We start from the raw sequence: 20,897 nt of genomic DNA, 5'->3' as shown, positions 1-20,897 counted from the left end.
GCCCTGTTCCGTTTGGGATGGCACCTTGAATCAGTGAGCAATACATTGGGTGTCCTAACTTACCTGCATTTTATACACTGATAATGGCAGAAAACAGATCGATAGTCTCTGACTTGACACAAAATATGAAAACATTTTGGAGCATATCTGGGAGCTGGGGGTCAGCCTTTTCTCACAGGTAACTAGTGACAGGACTGGAGGGAACGGCCTCAAGTTGCTCCAGGAGAGGTTCAGGCTGGCAATGAGGAGCCATTTCTGCTCAGAAAGAGCAGTCAGGCACTGGGACAGGTTGCCCAGGGAGGCGGTGGAGTCACCATCCCTGGGGGTGCTCAAGGAAAGGATGGACCTGGTGCTTGGGGACATGGCTTAGTGGGTGACACTGGTGGTAGGGGATGGTTGGACCAGGTGATCTTGGAGGGCTTTTCTAACCTTAATGATTCTGTGATTTTACAGCTTATGAAACATCCAACATATAAATACTGCAAACATTGTGTTAGAATATCCGTGCTGATGGTCCATTACCCAAAAGCTGTGTTTATGGTACGTGACTGGTGTGGTGTGGTGTGGTGTGGTGTGGTGTGGTTCGGTTCGGTTCGGTTCGGTTCGGTTTTAGTCACAGCACAAAGCACAGCCCGGGGGCAGGCTCCGTGCCGGTACCAGCGCTGCGGGGCGGGGCCTTGCCCAGGTGCGGGCCAATCGAGCAGCGCAGAGCCGCACATCTGGTCGGAGATAGGTCCGAGCGGCTGTCACTCACCAGAGTCCCGGGGTGAGGGGGGCGGGATCTCTCAGGGGAGAGCCGCGCGTGCGCATGCGCAGCCGCCGCCTGACACCGTTGGCCTGAGGCGTGCGGCTGTTGGGCTGAGGTAACGGCCCGGGGCTGACGGCTGAGGGGCCGGAGCTCCCCCTTCTCTCCCCTCCTCCGGCTCGGGCGCCTCTCCGGGTTTAGTGAGCCTCTGCCTGCAGCCCGGGGCCGCCGCCCCTCAGGGGCGATGAGCGGGCACGCAGAGGTATGGCCGGCCTCCTTCCTCCTCATCTTCCTCCGCTCCGGCGCCGGGCAGCCCTCGGCCGGCGGCGGTGGGTCCGGTTTGCGGCCCTTTGAAAGGAGGGGAGAAAGCTGGGGTTGGCGTTGGCAGCGCTTGAGCTGTCCGTAGTGCAAGAGCTGTGAGGGCGTGCAGCGGCTTGGGGATTTGTCATTTTGTCAAGCTGCCTTCCCTTAACTGCTCGGTGTTGGCTTGAGAAGAAACTCAGAGCAATTTCTGGCAAGATTTGGTTCATGGTTTTAAGTTTATCAGGTGCTTGCAGGAGAGGAAGTATTTCAGACAACACTGCATTTGCTACACGGCATCTCTGCATTCATACAGGCATTGGAAAATGCTTTTACACTTGTACTGAAGTCCAAAATTTTATTTATTCGTTTTTACTTGTTGCTGACTTTGAAACCAAAAAAATGAGGTGGTGTCCTCTGTAGTAGGCCAGCAAAGCACTTGTAAGGTCTGGTCTCAGCTCCGTAGCCACAGTCTTACTGTGTATTGTAAAAGTCACCTCGTCTGCACATGCCTGAGTTCCCCATGGGGGCGGTGGCATCTTGGTACTCCAAGAAGGCAATGTAATTTCATTAGGAAGACTGCAGAGTGTTCAGTGTGATTTAACAGCTGTGGCTGAGGGCTTAGCAACAACCTATTTTGGTTTATATTCCTATTTTACACTTAGAAATTTACAGTCCATGGCAACTGCATCTCCATCCTTATGAGCCTCATAAGCTCTGAGATGTGTGCTGCTACCTCTGCCTTTGTAGGTGAAACTTGAAGTATGAGTGGTGACCAGCCAAATTCTGCCTGACTTGGCATGTTCCTTGAGATGTGGTGGTGTGGAACAGACCTTCCATCCCAGCACTGGGTTGTTTTCCTTTGCTTTCAAGAGCTTTGGCATATATGGTGGCACACACGCACTCCAGTCCCCTTTTATTCAGCTCAACATCAGCTGGCCTCGTGTCTCCTTCAGCTTGTCCAAGTATCTGTTATGACTGGGGGGTCTTCTGCCAATGTTGTGCTGATTTTGTCTTGCAATGGTGCTGTCTGATCTTTTTCTGGGGAAAATTCATCCTGTGACAATAGGAATGCCACCACTCTGGTGCGTGGTTACTGCCATGTAATTTGGAAATACTTGCTGACATGTATCTTTGGGTTTTGTACTTCTGTGGATTTGGCTGCTAGTCAGTGTAGTGTAAGTGCCTAGGTTCACCTCTGAATGTCAATTATAAAAACATATTAAATATTGTGATATTCATTGCCAGTTATTATGAATACTTAATGAAAAAGTCACTCCTGTGTTATTTTCCTATAGTTACCTGTTATATGTAAAACTAGTGTATTCAAAACTATTTTTCATAATACTCTTTCAGTCTTTTCCCTGTGTAATCATGTTTGTACATGGATGCTACATCTACAGGATTAAACAGTTGCTGCCTGGGTGGAGTTCTCTTAGTCCTATATATCCTGTTAATCTCATTTATTTTTAGGTCTTACAGAAATGTTAGTGTTTCTTATAGTGAAAGACTTAATATTCAAATCAATTACGGCAGTTAGCTCTCAAATAGGCATATAGAGAATGTAAGAAGCAGCTCACTTTGTGCCTTGAAGCATCATTTGAAGCTAGGGATGCTTCATTTTCTAATGGAGAAAATAAGGAGCGATAAGGTAACTTGCTCATTATCGCATGGAAGATCTTTGAGCCAGAGGTAATTACTCACTTTGTACTCTTAAACAAGGGGAATAGAATGGGACTTGTAATTTTTTTTCCTCATCATAATGTGCAGCTTGGAAAATTTTATCTTCTTCTTACTGTTTTTTTCTGTTTCATTTCTAGGTTCAAGTGAAAATACCTTTTGGGAACAAATACCTTGATGCCATCTTTTCTGTTCCAAAGAAGAAGTTAAGATATGGAGTGATTCTTACCCATGGAGCCGGAGGAGATATGAATTTCCCTCACTTAGTTTCTTTGGCAACCTATCTTGCATCCTATGGAATTCTGTGCCTGCGGTTTACTTGTAAAGGCCTTAACATTGCTTATAGGACTAAAGCTTACAAAGCAGTTGTGGTAAGAAGTGACCAGATATTGCCAAAGCTTATATCCACGGATGTGCAGGATTTAACGTATATATTTATCTTCTGTCTGCTTCTGGATTTCCTATATTACCAGCAGAGATTAGTCAAGCTGCAATGAGAAAATTGGAAGTGATGGTTAGCTAAACGGAGTGGTGTCCATACGCAAAAAGAGCACGAACAATTCTTCTATAGGCAATAGCTAGAACAGTTGCTGTAAATGGGTCGCTTTGAATTCAGGGAGAGAAAGAAAAGCTTGAGAAAAGGATTTGAAGAGAGCATGGATGTTCTTCCAGGAAATTTATAGCTGGGAAAATGTAAAGAATTCAGTTGGGGTGGAAATGAGAGGTTGGTGTTCTGGGAAGGCTTGGTGAGGAAAAGGGGAATAAGGGCTATGGCTTCAGGAGGGGTTTTCAGAGGAAGGAAGCTTAGGTGGGAATTGTGCTGAATGTCAAGGTTTGGGGCCAAGAGAACAAGACCTTAGGTAAAGTGCAGGAGACTGGGATGCAGGAAGATCTAAGGCAAAAGAGATTGGGTGTAGTATAGGAGAGCCCTAGAATATGAATAGGCTTTGATTTCAAAACCACTTTATTATATGCTTGTGTTTATCTATTTCTGCTGATACAGTATTTAAAATGTTTGTCTATACCTAAATTTTGTTAAAATGAACAATGTTTTGCTATAATAATGCCATTTTAGACTCTTTTTGTTCTGGAGTGTGCAGGAAGGAATCAAAATATAAAAGGTAGCATGAGCACTTTGCATCAGGCTGAGGTCTTAAAGAATTCATATGCACGATACTGTGGTTTTATTAGATGTATGTTACTTTTAGGTCAGTCTTTGGTAGCTTTAATGTGGGTCTATTCTCCATTCTTTTTTGAAGAAACACGGTGTTGTCGGTGAGCTTACATTAATGTGCTGTGGTGTAAAGGTGATTTAAAGGCCCCTATTAAGATAGCATCTAATTAGTTACCTCCTAAGAACTGAAAAAGTTGTCGCTGAATTTTATCTGTTCTGTCAGACGTTACTCAGTGAAGGATATTTGTACTAATTTATTCAGTATTTTGATAGGCTGTGTGCATGGTCTGTTACTATAACTAAGTTGATACACATAATCAGTTAATATTTTAGTAAATTGATGGTGTGTCTGAAATTTTAGATGTGATGAGAACTAATGTGAAATTGTTTCTTTATTACATTTTTGCTGCAAAATATGATGAGCTGATTTGTGTGGGGAAAAAAAGCAACTCTTATGTATGTGGTCTTTGTTTAACCTGCAGTGCTGAAAGAGCTTCCCATGTTGTGGTTAGCAGCTCCAAAAAAAAATCGTCAGCCTGTCAGCTGTCACAATTCTGGCTTGTAATGTTTCTCTCTTCTCTTATTTCTTTAGGAATACTTAAAGCTTTCTGATGATTATAAACTTTCAGGTGTCTTCCTTGCAGGTACAGTTTTTATTATTTATAGTTTTCCCTCTCATTCTGGCTGTAATGATAGCAATCTCTAATTACTCAGTTTTTTACAGTCCGTCCTGCTTTGGTAAGAAGTGAAACACTAGATGTGGATGACAGGTTTCAGTTGGTGGCATGCACTAAAAGCTCACTGTCCTGGGTGGGAACAAGCTGAAAAAATCCCACTGGTCATTACTGCTTCATGACAGCAATTCAGCTGTAAGCTAGGAGAGTCTTCTTTCCAGAGTGTTGAATGCTCTCTAATCTTCATAAATTGACTAGAAGCCCACAGATTGCAATGAGAACGTAGGTGCCGAGCTCATTTGCAGATCTGCATTTGTGTGTCTTAACCTGGAGCTGAATCCAACAAGCTGTGTAGCTGAGGGATGAGCCAGGTGGGCGTATAGCTCAGCTCTGCTTCTTGGATTTCAAGTCGGAATATCTAGCCTGATGTGTTCACAGAATTATTTTGGAAGCATCTGGATCTATTCGTTGTCCTCTTGGTGCTGTAGATCTTTTAGAAGGATGAAAGAAAGAGCAATAGACCATGATTTAGCTCCGACTTGGGGAGAAAACCTGCCTGGTTTGTGACAGGGTACAAGTTCTCTGATAGTCCTTGTGTACCTTTTAATTAAAAGTCTTGAATTCTGGTTTCTGGTAAACAGCCATTTTGCCAAAGCAGGATTTGGTACATAAACCTAGTGGCAGATAGAAAATCAGTTACATTCTGTGAGAAGGGAAATAGATGGGGGTAACTAGGAACAACTTGATACTGGAAACTTAAAAATGTTGTCCAACTAAGCGAAACCAGATCTGCCCTGAGGCAAGTTAATCCCACTGGAATCAACTACTTCTAACACTCAATTATAGAGCATTGTCAGCTCATATGCTGCTTCTTTGAGGAGGCATTTTGATATCCCCTTGCTGTTACTAACCGACCTCATGCTGCATGTTCACTCTTTATTTTTTTTCCCTATTTATATGGTTTAGTGGGGACTGTTAGCGTTAGGTCAGAGGTTGGACTCGATGATCTTGAGGTCTCTTCCAACCTAGAAATTCTGTGATTCTGTGATTTTTTAAGCTGAAAATTTATGTGTACATAAACGCTTGCTGGATTTGTGTGGGGAGTAAGGAGCTTAAAATGTTGGTTTTTACTATGAGCAGATTAAGGCTGCATGAAAGAACAAATGCAAGTTAATTGCATTATTTCAGAGTTTAAGGATCTGTTTGGAATTGCAGGGATCTGTAGTGCAGGCAGGACCTGTCCTCTCTCTCCCTCACTCAACCCCTTCAATAGGATGAGCTCTTGGTCCTTCCAGTATTGCAAAGGATCCTTGTCAGTTTCTCTTTTTTCTTTTTCTTTTTTAATTGGGTATGTGGAAACATACTATAACCATACAATTATCGTAGCAGAAAAATGAATAAAAGTATACCTAGCATTTTGTACTACATATACACTTAAAAACAAGCCATATGAATGTATTTAGGAGTTGAGCATGCTAAGAATGCAGGTGAGGTGATTGCGGATATACTTTTTTCCTTTATTTTAACGTGGGAGAAAGGCCGTTCCATGGGCTCACGAGCTGCTGCCTCTGTGATACGTCAGCTCAGCGAGGATGATGACAATGATGACTTCATTCAAGGTCTAGTGTGTTTATCTTACCCGCTTCATCGACCAAAACTGCAGTCCAAGCTCCGGGATGAAGATTTATTATTTATCAGGTGTCCAGTGCTGTTTGTCTCAGGATCAGCAGATGAGATGTGTGAAAAAGTGAGTATCTTCGTAAATCCTTCTGTCAAAGGGCAGCATGGAGGAATAGGAATGAGTCTGAGTGGTGTTTGTACCGGTATCCACAGCAGTGACTTTGATTAACAGCCTTCTCTAAATAGGAATGTAAATATAAATACAAATATAAATCTTCTGAAGGAAGATTTGGGTAGGAAACTTCATCAGATTTAGGGAATCCTGGGTTGATTTCTTATGCTTTTTCACATGCTTGGATACTGTTTGATCAACTGCTTTGGGAAACTTATCTTTTGGCAAATAAATAATCCAGCTTTTAATTACTTTTTTTTTGGTCTTTTGATAGCAAAGATTTTTATGAATTAAGTGACGTGTAGAAGGAGCAAGTTATTTGCTCTTCTGTTTTCACCAGCTCAAGTTAGAAAACCTAAGTACTGCTATGCTACTAGTCCACGTTTGTCAAATTTTCATAACATTCTTCTAGCAAAGCAGTTCTACCCAGAAGTTAAGCTTTTTTGATAGCAGCATTTTTGTTGACATGAAGAACAGGTGTGCAGTGATCAGAATACAATGTTTTTCTACTGTTTTCTTACAAAGCAGTTATCCGTAGTTCTTGAACTGTTTGGCTTCAGTTTGGGATGGTATGTATGCAGTTACCATTTTCCATGCTTGGACAGTTTCTAAGGAGTCAGAACGCTTTCACGAGGAGTTGTCACTGAAATTAGTGTGGTTAGCAACCGGCAAATACCTGGAGTGCCTTCCTAAAGGGGGAAGATCTTTAAGCCCTTGTGAGCTGGTTCCACTTTGGAGACAGCTGAACAGAGCACTAGTCTCCAGAGGGTTGTGCTGATACTCTGGCACTGTAGACACATCTGAGTATAGTTCTGCCATTTCAGTGCTGTACCCCCTCTTGCAGTAGGAGCGCGTTCTGTCTGAGTGTGGGCAAGGAGCCTTCACAAGGTTATGAAGTTCTACATTTCTACTTTTAGATGTACGAGTGAGTGACTGATACTGAGGGCTAGTGTTTGAGTAAATTATATTACTGAATACAGTATTATCACATCTTTTCTGTTACTGTCTCTTTAATGTAAATGCCAATCCATTTTTGTTTTTAAACATTTCCTATTATGTGTTACATAGGCAAAGTGAGAGAGGTCTGTGTGTTAGACAATTTGTAGCAGCTAATTATCTAACTTTCCCCTTCTTATTTTCTCTGTAGCAATTGTTAGAAGGTGTGGCAAGCAAAATGAAAGCCCCTAAAAAAATCCATTGGATTGATAAAGCAAACCATGGGATGGCAGTTAAAGGACGAGCAGAAGATGATGTCATGGAAGAAATAAACGCACAAGTTTTCTCTTGGCTTAGAGAGAATATTGAACTGGAGCACAAATGACTTGCAGTGAGTGGTTAAGTAGTATCTTCAATCAGCTTTTTCTTAAGTGCAACAAATCAGTTTGTGGCATACATTTTTAAAAACAAGTATTTTATAAGTCTAAGGGTAAATGTAAATAAAACTTTTTTTTCAATGAAAGGAAAAAAATATGCAAAACAATAAAAACATTTTAAAAGAAAGATGGGAAACATCAAATATTCAGTGTCTGAGCAGCATTGTTTCTAGTATTTCCATGCAAAAACTATACACAACACTTAATGCTCTGTATTACCAAGTAAATGGTTTTTGACTGTTTTTTTTCAGTATATTCAAATATTTGGACTCCAAATCTTCAGATGTGTTTTCATTTTTGAGTCTATTACTGATACTGTCCTTGTTTGAACTTAAAACATGCTGATCTGTAAAACTCTGCGAGCATATCTCCCAGGGCTGGACAGCGAGGGTTTTACTGTTCTGTCTTGGTGCCCTGTTGGGGCATTCTGCTGTGCTACATGAACTGTGATGGGAGTAGATTGGATAAGATTGGACCAGATGACCTTGAAGGCCTTCTGCAACCTTAATAATTCTAAGATTATAAAATACTTCATAGGTGCCTGCAGGTGTTATCTTCCCCATTATGGACTGAGAGACCTGTGGGTATAACCAGGTTGTAGCAACGGGCTAACTGCTTTCAGCCGATGATCAGCATGTATCAGCTGCATGATAATCTGAGTTGAAACTGCCGGTTGGTCCTGAGACAAACACCTTGATGTTGTCTTCTGAGACACTGGGCTCATCTCCACTGCCAAGAGTTTCCTACAGCCTCCTCTGGTTGTACTGCATCATTACAGCTTGCAGCTCACTGCTGCAGTGTCATCAGTTCCCCGTTCTAGCCTGGAGGTGGTTCTGGGGAGTGACTGCTGTGTGTGGCAGCACAGAACTGCTTAAATGCACTGAGTCAGCTGTGGTGAGCTCAGAGGATTTCTCTGAGGATTTGGTCAGGTGACTGCATCTGCTAGCTTTGTTTTGGTGCTGTACTGTAAAAGGTCAGGTGATTACTGTAAAAAAAACAATTATTCATGACTAGTTTATTGCAGTTAAATTATACAGCTTATCAAGTGATTGAACAAACTACTCTAAGCTTGCTTTTACTATAGCAAAAAATAAACAATAGACAGATGAAAATGAAAAATCAGATATAATATTGTCATTTCTTACAAGGCACCTCAAGAATGCTGATTGCCCATCAGTAGTGTTGTTTAGTAAGCATGGGACGCATCTAGATGCTCACAGCCAATTTCAAAAGGCACATAAAATCTGTGTGGCTATTTTCTTTAAGTTCACTGTTTTACAGAGAAAATAAATCCCCACTTTTGACTGGGGAGGTGTGTTCAAACTTTAGAATGTGATGAATTTAGCCTTGACATCTACCAGTGTAGCATTTTGTGATGATGATGATATGCTCAGAAAGTAGCAGCTGAGTTACTTAACACCAGTGGAAAATAGGTATTTTAAGAGCAGAATCAAATTGTAGAAGAATTATTGGTTTATTATCAATAGTCACTGCTCAGTGCCACTTAATTCTTTTTATATTTCCGAAGGGACTGAGTTTCACAGAGAAAGCATCTGTGAAAAATCAGTTTTTATCTAAGATACGTGTCCAATAGAGTTTTGTTTTTCCTTCAGGTTAAAGAATACAAGCCCCACATCATTGTCTTTGAGAATATTGACTGTCTCAGAAGGAACAAAATTATGGTCTGAGAATGATTGCTTTTGACAGGCATGCCAGGGAGCAGGTATACGATTCTTACCTGGCTGTTTTTGCTGAACATGCTAGACTCAGTATCCCAGGCACCTTGTCTGAGTAAAAAGTACCTGCATTTGAAAAGTATCTCAGGACAGTACCAAGTAACTGATAGAAACGTGTTTTTTATTTAAAAAAAAAAAAGTTATAAAATGTGTGTTGAACAAGGCTCTGTGACTGCTCCATGATAAAAAGGAAACAGGCAATGGTTGGTTGTCTTCTGTATGTAGATCATGATAGAGTAAACTTCAAAATAACTGTTTAATTTTTAATTCAAGGTTTCCTTATGTCCTGAAGAAGTGATTCTGAATGTAGGTAAATATCCAAAAAAAATATTTTATTTCTTTCTGTCAAAGTTCATCTTTGGTCTGTAACAGAGAAAGAAGAAAAATTTTTCAGTTAATTGGAAACTCAATTTTCAATAGTCTAGTCCTGCAAACACACCAATAAATGTTTTTAAGCCACTAATAGTCTGGTGACAGAGTATGTGGTATTGAGCAACAGTTGTTTCAATTTGGTTGAATACAAACTGCAGACATTGAGCACTTTACATTTAACACCATATATATTGTACCTTTTTTCTGTGGCAAGTACATGGAAAGAGGTCATCATCAGGCTGCTGCACTTTCTCCATGCCTTCTCTGATTTTTGGCTCATTCACTTGCAAACTGGCATATTCCTAGTTTTAAAAAAAGAAAGGTGGTGTTAATTCATAAGCTCGTTATGTTGTAAATCCTGCAACAACTCAGCTGAATAATTCTGTAAAAACTCCAGGACTACACAGTTTTCTACTCTGTCCACGCTGTGCCACAGAAAGGGTAAACAGATACCCAACTGTTGACAGGAGCCCCTTCGGGTGCCTCACTGGAGTTTCAATATCCTGGTGCTAATGCAGAGATATTTTCAGCTGTGGTTCACAGGGTGTGTGTCTGATGGGGAGTTCTTTGATCATTGTGAGCAACGTATCCTTGCAGATTAAGTCAAGATCTACGGGATCTGATTGCTGCTCTCAAACCACCCTCAGAGTCTTACGGGGTTTCACAGGAAACAACAGCATGCAGTGTTTATAAACCAACTGAATTTCCTAATTGCTGCCACTTGCTTTGTGGCTTCAAGTGCCAGATTGGCCAATTTCCAGCAGCTGTGTTGTCCTGAATTCTCTCTATGGGATTTCTATTTTTGTGGGAGTAGTTAAGAATACACTAACCTGGAAAAGTTTGAAGTAGTAACAAAAAATGTGATCTCCCATGAGATTGTTTCTTGCAAATTCTTGTCCAGATTTTGCAATATTTTTGGCCTGCAAAAGAAAGAGTTTGTTTGTTTTAAATTCTCTAAAAATGGTAGCTATTTCAGGATGCTACTATTGATTCTAGGGTGCTGATAGTTTAAGATAGTTCATCATTTATTTTTATCTAGTGTTTACATGTCCCAGCACTGAACTGTCCATAAAACAGTAACATAAATCTCTTACTGATACATGGAAGGGATTAGGAATTTAAGCATTATTAATTGTAAAAGTAAGGCATTCTTATGAAAATAGTCTCCAAAATTCCTATTAATTGCCAAGCAAAGGGCAGCATTATGTATTCTTAAAAACTGCTTCTATTTATGCACTTGATGATGCTCATTCTGAAGTCCTTTCAGAAGGAAATAACAGATTTTGTTTTAAAGAAATGTGTTTTTTGCTCAAGACAAAGCTGTTTGTCAAGAAACTCTTATTTGTCAAGAAACATTGCCAAGTACTTCTAAATGCGTATTTACCTCTTCATCGTGCTCTTTGGCCCACTGTAGTTTTTCTAGGAGATCGCTCAGATCACTTTTGAATGGAATATAGTGTTTCCATGGCTGCAGCTCATTATAAAAATGCTCATAGTAGATGGAGTCTTGTTTTAGCACAACGCTGTTTCCTGCTAGTAGATAAGGCAATCTATATGCTGCCACTGTGCCATCAATGTTAATTTGATATTTATACTGGGGAAGAAAACGACCAGAGGTTATTAACAAACAAGACCCAAGTAGCCTGGTTAGCTCGTGTTATTCTGAGGGCACCGGTATTACTGACTTGCTGATATTGAGAAATGTCGGATTGGCTAGGCAAGCATCAATTTTTAAGTAGCTTTTGTTATTTAGTTTGGAATTCATCGCAGTGCAGGGTACACAGGTGCCCTCTTCATCAGTTAAGCTCTCCGGACATTCTTAGACGCTCATCCTGGGATGTGAGGGTTGATGTGCCACTTCATCCACTGACTTCCCACTATGTTAGTTATGTTAGTAGTCCTGATCACTGAACCAGGAAAAAGAAATAAAAAGGAACTTGGAGTTATTAGATTACACCAGGTTCTGCAGAACCTTTAGATGTAAATCAGACATCTTTATTCTCAGTCTAAGAGCTGCACAGCAGTTAGTCCCAGCGGAGAGAAGCCTACTTATGCTTGTCGTTGCTGTGCTGGAAAACCAAAATCACTTCCTTATAAACAATATATACAGAGTTATTTGGTAATGGAAAACACTGAGAACCTAGTTCTACAAAATATAAATGACTAGCGGCTTACCTTAAAAAAATCAAAAAACGAAATGTGCTTAACAATGGGTCCATAGAGGCTTTCATCGTGTTTAAAAAAAAAAAAGTTTGTGAAAGCAGCATCTATGATCTCCGGATATTTTCTACTGAGCTTTACAAGTTCAAGCCTCTCTTTGCGGCTGTCACGTCCTCTCCAGAATGCCGTGGTATTCTTGTCTTCCCATGATGGGCCGGTGTTTGCTTGAACTGACATCATATCCAGACTAACCCTGCAGGAGAAAGTAGTGATTTATTTGTGATGCCCACTGGATTTTTTTTTACATGTGATTTGGATTTATTTAAGTGTGATTACTTGAAATAATTTATAGTACTAATAGGAAAATACCAAAGATGAGGGTGAGTCATGATTATACCTGTATATGTATTGTATCAGTATTTTTGCAATGATAAAAAGAGATAGGGAACGTCAAATCCACAGACCTGTGGCAAGAGAGAACTGTGTGTGGAAAGAGGATCTGTCAGTTGTGTAAAAAGCAGCTAAAAGTGGGTATGGTTGCCATGGGTGATGCAGGGTAAAGGAATAATTGAAAATGGTGATGAGGCAGCCACAAATAGTCCAAAGCAAGGTTGGAATGTAAGTGGCTTAACAGAGCATAATTTACTTCCTCAGAAACCTGCTAAATTAAAGCACAGAAGCTGTGGGCAAGCAGAGCAAATTTAGGAAAAGTCTTGATAATAAAAGCTAGAAACGTGAATGTAATGCAGTGAAATGATATATGGGTTCAAAATGAGTAATGAAGATATCTTAGAAGCTGTATTTGTATTGTTCCAAGACAGCAGCAGGGCTGTTACCGTGGCCAGGTACCAGTAATCAAAGCGAGAGATGGTAGGTCCTCAGCTGAGCACTCTGGCTTCAAAGGCCTTTAAATGTTCTAGGAAACACAGGAAGAGAGAGTCCTGGCCAGCTGTCAGCACGTTCATCGTGATGAAGCAGAGCACACAAACAAAACACCTACTCTTGTAGTGTTTAACTCCGTGTGCTTTTTTCAGTGACTGCATTTAGATAAATTCTGATTTTTGAAATAGAATAGTGGAGTATGTTTTCATACATGTAACTTGTAGAATGTACAAATCGGTTCATGCTATGATGCCAATTAAATAATTATTGGCTACCTATACTGTATCAATGTCTCAATGAATAAATAAAAGTTAATGTACTGATAACGTAAATACCTTTTTGGAAGAACACTTACTATGAACTTTGTGAAAAAAATAAAAGATCTCTTACCGTCCCATAGTCTCCAGAACCGAGTCTGTTAAGTCATATGTTGGCATGACGATGTCTTTTGATTCACTGGACCCACACCATGAGAAGATAGGGTGCAGGTTCTGCGGAGGTTTCTTTTTCTCCAGCGGCCAGTCCCCCAAGTTAACAAAAAATTCTACATCTGGCATTTTCACCTAAACAGAAGCAAAGGAGGCACAAACGCTTTTCAATATGACGCAGCATTCTTTTGGTGGAAACTTGCAATTTGAGAACAACATCACCAAGAGAGAAAAAAAAAAGCCTGTTCTGTAGTAATATTCAATGTACCTGTAATACGTAAAGTTAGAAACATTGAGTGGTCTGTAAGATTATTTATTTATTTATAAGAATGTCACAAAATCACCTAGGAGGTCTCCCTCCCAGTTTAGAAAACAGTTGCTTGTTATACTTTAGATGATTGGCCGTATAGTCCTTGTTCCAGGCTAGCACTGGGACCTAAGTAAGCAACTGTATAACTCCAAGGTAAGTTGGACCACCTTGTTGACTGTATGAAAATTACCTTCTCTGAAGAAAGTACACTTCTGAATATATTAATAATTCCCAAATTAAAATATGCATATACATGTAAAAATATGTAAAGCCTACTTCTGACTCCCCACCATACTTAAGCATACTTCTGACTCCCCCCCCCCCTTACTCTTCACGTATGAATGGCTGGGCAGTCTAACATTCTCCAGGATTCTTCTGTGGCCCAAATAGGTTTTCATTAAGTTTCTAATTTAATTTATGGACAAAGAAATTAATCATTTGCTGACTACCAAATGCTTTCCTAAATGCTTGAAGACATTTTTCTCTAACCTGATGATTTAGGAAAACCTTTGGCAGAAACACCCAGAAATTCTAAAGACAGAGACCCAGAGCAGTACTTTTGGTCTTCAGTATGCACGCAGACAGAAACGGTTTCACTGCGTCCCTTCCTCTCAGAGGGGGTTTGGCTACACCTTCTGATCTTCAGCGCTTAACTTTATTAGTAGAGTGCCATCTAATGGTTATAATGGACATAGGAAAGCTATACATTGTATTTTATCTACATCTGCAGTGACAGCCAACCCAACAGATCTATTGTCTCTCAATGACACTAACAGAAATTCCTGTGAGGATTCTTAATGGGGATGAGGCTAATTGTGTTTTCTAAAACTGCAAACAGATTCTGCCTTTGTAGCTTAATCTAAATCCCTCTGATAGATTTTTTTCTGTTCTTTCTTGTCCAATGCTGCTGAAAGGCTTACTTCCAACTTCCATAGAGCAACCTTTAATATAATTGAAGCTACATTTATGTCTTCCCTTAGACTTCATTACTCGAAATACATGTAACCCCCGCTTGACTGTATGCCTGGCCTCTCCTAACATTTTCCCATGTAATGTCAATAATTGAACAATCCTTTTCGAAGCATGATGCCCAAAGTTAGACACAATAGCATAACTGAGACATTACTAATCCTGGGTATAGTGGAAAAGTAACTTGACATTTCTTTCATGTGTTTATTCTGTTATTCTGTTAATGTATTTTTTGTTTTGTTTTGTTTTTGTTTCTTTTTTCCAACAGCGTGCCACCATTGACTCCTTTTAAATTTGTGATGCTATAACCTTCACACTTTCTGCAGAAATAGCCACCCACTCCCTATTTTAGATAAGTACTGTAACTATATGATTCATTTTGTGTAGTATCCTTTGTCACGTTATCCTTTTTTTTCCATACAATAATTACTTGGTAATTATAATCCTGATACTGTTCTGCGAGAGGCTTTCGGGTTCTTTCATTTTTGTTGTCTGAAAGTTCAGTAGGCATATTCTGTAGTCCATCACTGAGTTAAAACATAACTAGGTTACCAAATGGGGACTGAGCCCAAGACAAAGAATATGTTTGTTACGCCTTTCACCTCTCTGTAAATATTGGCAACTACTCTTTAAGCAAGGTTTGCCAAGCAGTTTACAGCAGTTCCTTCTTCACAAAAACTAGACTAGAAATTTTATTGTAGACAAAGTGCTCTTATTTTGGTTGTGAGAAACTTATGAGTCCTACCCTCAAAAGCCTAACAAAAATTAAGATTCCTGAAGCCTATTATCTTGTTATAGAAGGAACCTTGCTATATAACTTGATTTTTGGATGATAAACCCATGGTATTTCATACCAATTGACTTATCTTTCAGATGCATACAAAAATGTGTTTATTATTTTCGAATAGATTTGCAATGATTCTTTTTAAGTGATCAACTCCCTACTTTAGTAGCTCCTCTCTCTTCTTTCTTTCAAAGATAAGTGCTTTGTCTTTTTACAGTAAAAAATAGATATTGCCTAACTTGGATATCTTAATATTTCTGCTGCTACTCTCTTTACATAACAATCACACTTCTATGTGCTGAAACTTCAGCTCTGCTATATTCTGTCACTATGTGCATAATGTCTTTTTTTTTCCAGAGGTTCCCTAGAAGTCTGTGCAGTGCTTTTTGCTTGTACATCCAGACAGTTCCCTCAAAAGCCACCTGTTGGGCTTTTGGCACTTTCTCAACCCTCTACATCTTGTTTTCAACATTTGGAATTTAATGAAGAAAGATATAAATTCCCCATTTTTTTTCAGCAGAGACAGAATTGCCTATTAGGTGCTATAGGATGATTTATTTAGCCTTCAGGAAAAAACAAAAACAAAACCACACTCTGTCCAACTCTATCAAGCTCTCCTACAAAGGCCTGGTAAACAATGACACTCCATACATGCATCAGATAGCATTCCAGAACATCCCAACTTCGATCAAGAACAATACACCTCATCTTTCCATTACGAATGAAAGAACGAGAGCTTTTTAACAGAAATAGCAACAAATACACTGAGGCATATTTGTTAAGCCCAGGCTTCTATAAGTTAGGACACGCAGAATAAATGGCTACACAGATGTACTCACTTTTCTTGTCAAAGAAAGAAGTATAGCGTCCATGAAAATTCTGAAGCCAACGTGTTCCCCATACGTCTTTATATAAACCTGAAAATAACCCAAATAGTTTACTGGTCTGGTGTTTTCATAACAAAGAACAACTGGCACGATTTTGAGTTTTTTAATAACTCAGTAACTAGTCAGACTGTATGGCTTTATCTATAGATTAATGAATTAGTTGGGAAGCTTTAGAAATCTCTCGTTCATTATAGTAAAGGGGTGGTGGGAGACAAGCTTTGCTTGCATTTGTAGACATTTTAGATCTGTCTCATGGAAACAGAAATTGGTTGCCTCTATTGTGTTCCATTGTTCCCACTTCCATATGACTCTACTGAAGTCTGTACAGTTTTATTGCAGAGAATTATTGCTCTGATCCTCAGTGGAGCTAAGTGGTATTTCTTCACCTCAGCCTTAGGCACAATGTAGTTGCACTGATGCATGTCACAATTAGAAGATCGTGACACTTCACAGCAATACTGCTCAGTGAACAGAAAACTGAGCAAGCATTTTGGAGGCTGGATTCTGTTCCCAACACTCATATTGATTGCTTGGAAAGTAATGTGCCTTCACTGTGCTGCAATTGCTTCGGTTGTAACATGGACAAAAAGCAGTTTACAAAGCAAGACAGATATTACTGAGCTCATACACAAACTGCAAAGTATTCAATTTCAAGGACAGAAGCCAGACAAAGAAGTTTCTCAAAGAACAGACAACAAGAAGCCTCTGAGCTGGAATAGCCAAGAGGCCAAATTCTATTGCTTTTCACCAAATCTCCATAAGGACTTCAGATCAACCCATACTGTACCTCGTTATCTTTGATGGTGTAATGACACAAACTCTGCCTTTGTCCAAACCTCTGTGGGATTTCTTTCGCAATCTTATCTGGATCAACAATGGGAAAATTTGCTAGGTCTCTCTGAATCTGTGGAATGACCTGAGGGCAGTTCATCTCTTCCAGCCACGCGCTGCTCTCCTCCTGAGGGCAGTCACAGTTTTCATGGTAAACAGGACCTATTAGGAATGCAATCATTATTTTAATGAGCCACACTATTATGCCACTGAGATCAGTAAAGAGGGTCAAGCACTGAGCATTCACTGTCTAGGGCCAAACCTTCAGCAACTCTAAACAGACAAGCTTTTATTTGGTAGTGGTATTTTGTTTGTTTTTTGAGTCCAATGGCATCACGCCAAGCTACATCAACTTCTGTGCAAGCCCTTTGCTTGCTTGCTTGGCATTAGCTTCATAGCACTTCACTCCTTTTTACTCTATTGAATAGTACCTGCAGGACACTTACAAATAGTCTGTAATTCCATGGGATTTGAAAGTCCTCAGCATTTCCAGAGAAGTACTGAGGTCCTGCTACTATGATCCTATGCTACTCCCTGAAAATACTGTAGGATGTGCTTTCTGACAGAAAGCTATGAGTTTCGTGCATAGTGCTGCTTCTTACCTTTTAAAATATACGGAGACTTTGCGACATGTTTATCTCTGGTTTTGATTTCTATCTTCAGGCTTTTGTAGCTTGCATACATCCTGTATCTCACAATGAAGGAACCATCTTTCCTGTCTAATACTTGCACACCAACCCGAGTGAACTGTTCATCAGGAGCAGTGATCTTCACCTGGAATGTATTTTCACCCGGTGATGAAGTGAACCTACCCAGAGAATAAGTGGGAGCTGACTTAAAAAGTAAACACACAAATGTTTTCTTAGTTTTATCCATTCATTTGAAATGGAACAGATTTCCAGTGACTTCACTAAGCCATGCTAGGTCTTTATGAGTACATCCTAATGTTCACAAGGCAGGCATGATGATCCCAAACAGAAATTTGTCAGGTTACCTAAAATGTCTCATGCTCTTAAAAGCACTAAGTATGAAGGCATTTCCACTCAGATATTCATGAACACACCTTGAAAATTACTTGGTGTCCTGTATGTTGAACAATGTTTTAGTCTTTGCTTTGACTATTTGGGAGCAGAGCACATTCAAAAATCCAGTGGGGCTCTTGGTTATTTATACTTGGAGCTCCCAGGTGTAGTGATGGGGAGGTAGAGAGCATGCAAGTAACTGGACGTTGGTGGATATATATATTAAAAAAGCAACAACAACAAAACATAATAAGCTCCATCTGACAAGCTTAATAATAATGTTATTTTACATATACGGAAGCAAAATATTTCCAGCTGACTTTATTTCCCAGGTACTATTTATGGCAGTGAAGAATGAAGTTAAACTTCTAATAACGTTTGCAGTCCTTAATCTTTATGGTATCTCATACAGAGGAAAAAAAAAAAAAAAAGGGTTATTACAAATGCTCATGTTTTGGTAGGGAAAAAATATTATAGTAGGATTGTGTAATTCAATGTCCAGACATACTGGAGAGCTGTCAGAAAATACAGGAGATATTTACTGCCCAAGATAAGCTGAACTGGCACCTGCCAGACTTGCATGTGCCACAGCGCATCTAATCTGGACAACCTGGTTGGAGCACTGCAAGCACATCCTAACTAGTTGTAAGGTCAGAATTTCTTTCCTGGAGAAAACTGCAGAAGAGATGTGGAGAACCCTGTTGCATCCTAACAGTGGGTTGAGATGTGGCTGAGGCATCTACCTGGACCTAGGAAGTGGGAAATGCTCCCTAACCCTGGAGAAATCACCACAGGCTATGAATAATGGATAACATGGAGTCCATTCCTGTAAGGATACCTGAATAGAGCCACACAAACCTGATTAGGGAAGAAATGAGAAGGCAAGCTGATGAAATCGAAAGCCATGAGTTTCTTGTAAAAACTAAGTTTACCTATTTAATTCCTACAAAGTTTACCTAGAAGTCTACAGAGTACACACTAATTGACTCTACTGATCTGGTGCCTACCTGTTTGAAATGCTGATATTCCTGATAGCAGAAACAGGTGGGACACTCAAACAGATATATCATAAATTAGTTACTCTTAAGTATTTGACACAGCAGAAAAAAAATCATATACTGTTGATTAGACCAATACACACTTTACTGTTTGTCGTTTTCGGATTCTTTATTTTCTCCTCTCATCCCATTGCACAGTATTTGGTACCTCTAAAGAGACTAACTGGCTTCTTCGCCAGTTAGTCTCTTTAGAGACTAACGCACGGAGACCACCACCACCCCCTTTCCCCGTCCCCCTCGCCCTGCCAAGTGCCGGAGGGGGCCGCCGCCGTCCTTACCTGCGGCCCTGCGCGTCCAGGGCCAGCACGAAGAAGTAGCGGGCGGGCAGGACGGCGGCCGCCCGCAGCCCGGGCCCCCACACGGCGCTGAGCTCCGCGCTCACCCGGCCCCCGCCGCCCTCCGCGCCGCCCGCCGCGGCGACCCCCAGCGCGAAGCCGAGCAGCCACAGGCTACGCATTGACGGCGCCTCCCCCCGCGGGGGGACACCGCCCGGCAAGGCGGCGGCGGCTCAGCCGCGACCGGGACAAAGCCGCCGGGACCTGCCTCGGCCCCTCACGGCGCCATCCCCGCAGCGACCGGGGCGAGCGGAGCGCAGCGGGCACCGGCGGCTGCCCGAGGGGCGGGCGGTGCCGCACTTCCCGCGGCCGCGGCGCTGCTGGGAGATGTAGTCCTCTCAGCAATGGATGTTGCTGGCCGTTGGCGACCGTTGCTGGCCGTTGGCGGCCGTTGCTGGCCGTTGGCGGCCGTTGCTGGCCGTTGCCCCAAAGACCCCCAGCCCCCGGGACCACCTCAGTGAAAGAAGCTCGGCAAAGCCGGCTTGGTCCGTCTATTTTTTTATTATTATTATTTTATTTATTTATTTATTTTATCGTGCAGCCATGTCACGAGTCGAAGTCCCCTCAGTGCTTGGCACCGCCCGTGTAACAGCGGTGTGGGAAATGAGTTTACGGTCAGGAAAATACGTGTGTAGAATCCTCCCCACTCAGAGTCCTGTGACTGAGGTCATGGTCCTGAATCTCTCCAGAAGCATCGCCGTTTGGGATGCCACCTTCATCACCGCAGTCCCGAGGGAGGCTCCATGCCCACTGCGATAACCAGTCCCCGCTTTTGTACATTCAGGTCTTCATCCATAAAACAGTCCAAATCCCCAGACCTAGTGAACAGATAAAAAGGGTAAAAAGACACAAGGTTTACTGAAGCAGTTCACACATAAATATGCTGATTTTGCTCCTACTAACTATCCAGCGTTTCCATATTTCAGCATTTGCTCCAGAAAACTCTGGAATTTCTACGTTATCAAGAAGCTAGTGAGACAAGGCAATTTAAGGTGGACAAATGGCAATTATGCATCTATGTGTTTCTACATTTTTTTTTCTCTACAAGGTTTGAATTTGGCTATAAAGTTCTGCTTTTCTGAATGAATAGATATATACATACATCTTTTGTTTGTTTGTTTGTTTGTTTGTCTTAAATGGGGTGAAATTGTAAAAACTAGAGTGAATCACCTTTTCTGAACGGGGATATAACGCACAGCAGAGGTGGAAAGAAATCCAGATTAACAAGTTGTTTTTGCAGCTCTGTGCAAATCCTGGAGCCTCTCTTGCATCAGAAACCTTCAGGATTGGCTTCAAGGAAGTTCAAAGACCACCAAAGACCCTGAACTGCAGAGAAGAAATAGGAAATGCTCTGGGTTGATGAGCTGGCACACTACACAAGGTGT

General features: G+C 41.0%; 2 protein-coding genes across 4 annotated transcripts; one reads left to right on the top strand and one right to left on the bottom strand.

Annotated features, from left to right (window-relative positions):
* Window positions 1–745: 745 nt before the first annotated feature.
* TEX30 (testis expressed 30) lies at window positions 746–11,443 on the top strand. 2 transcript variants are annotated; one of them, XM_013095137.5, is made up of 5 exons: window positions 746–863; window positions 2,866–3,096; window positions 4,492–4,543; window positions 6,112–6,320; window positions 7,513–11,443. In XM_013095137.5, the coding sequence occupies exons 2-5, from the start codon at window positions 2,974–2,976 to the stop codon at window positions 7,684–7,686; spliced, it is 558 nt and encodes a 185-aa protein (XP_012950591.2). In that variant the 5' UTR covers window positions 746–863; window positions 2,866–2,973; the 3' UTR covers window positions 7,687–11,443. The 2 variants fall into 2 exon arrangements, with proteins under 2 accessions (XP_012950591.2, XP_012950590.2); XM_013095136.5 differs by having other exon boundaries at window positions 782–1,007.
* Window positions 9,579–19,810, bottom strand: POGLUT2 (protein O-glucosyltransferase 2). 2 transcript variants are annotated; one of them, XM_027443913.3, is made up of 10 exons: window positions 19,456–19,810; window positions 17,700–17,905; window positions 17,054–17,259; window positions 16,219–16,296; window positions 13,279–13,451; window positions 12,022–12,259; window positions 11,231–11,440; window positions 10,677–10,766; window positions 10,044–10,148; window positions 9,579–9,837 (listed from the first exon to the last, which is right to left on the bottom strand). In XM_027443913.3, the coding sequence occupies exons 1-10, from the start codon at window positions 19,632–19,634 to the stop codon at window positions 9,820–9,822; spliced, it is 1,503 nt and encodes a 500-aa protein (XP_027299714.1). In that variant the 5' UTR covers window positions 19,635–19,810; the 3' UTR covers window positions 9,579–9,819. The 2 variants fall into 2 exon arrangements, with proteins under 2 accessions (XP_027299714.1, XP_071888334.1); XM_072032233.1 differs by having other exon boundaries at window positions 17,700–17,871; window positions 19,456–19,589.
* Window positions 19,811–20,897: the final 1,087 nt, after the last annotated feature.

The sequence above is a fragment of the Anas platyrhynchos genome, chromosome 1, assembly GCF_047663525.1.
Source record: "Anas platyrhynchos isolate ZD024472 breed Pekin duck chromosome 1, IASCAAS_PekinDuck_T2T, whole genome shotgun sequence".
Taxonomy (NCBI): domain Eukaryota; kingdom Metazoa; phylum Chordata; class Aves; order Anseriformes; family Anatidae; genus Anas; species Anas platyrhynchos.
Note: the sequence above shows the minus strand (reverse complement) of the source record. Positions and strands in the feature narration are given on the sequence as shown.

What these genes read in the sequence shown, in the direction of transcription:
- TEX30 (XM_013095136.5), top strand. An exon ending in TTCAGGTGTCTTCCTTGCAG is followed by an intron (nt 4,544 to 6,111) that starts GTACAGTTTTTA and finishes CGTGGGAGAAAG; the next exon opens with GCCGTTCCATGGGCTCACGA. An exon ending in CAGATGAGATGTGTGAAAAA is followed by an intron (nt 6,321 to 7,512) that starts GTGAGTATCTTC and finishes TTTTCTCTGTAG; the next exon opens with CAATTGTTAGAAGGTGTGGC.
- POGLUT2 (XM_027443913.3), bottom strand. Translation starts at nt 19,634, where the DNA reads ATGCGTAGCCTGTGGCTGCTCGGCTTCGCGCTGGGGGTCGCCGCGGCG. An exon ending in CTGGACGCGCAGGGCCGCAG is followed by an intron (nt 17,906 to 19,455) that starts GTAAGGACGGCG and finishes TTCTCTGGGTAG; the next exon opens with GTTCACTTCATCACCGGGTG. An exon ending in TTCTTTCTTTGACAAGAAAA is followed by an intron (nt 13,452 to 16,218) that starts GTGAGTACATCT and finishes GCTTCTGTTTAG; the next exon opens with GTGAAAATGCCAGATGTAGA.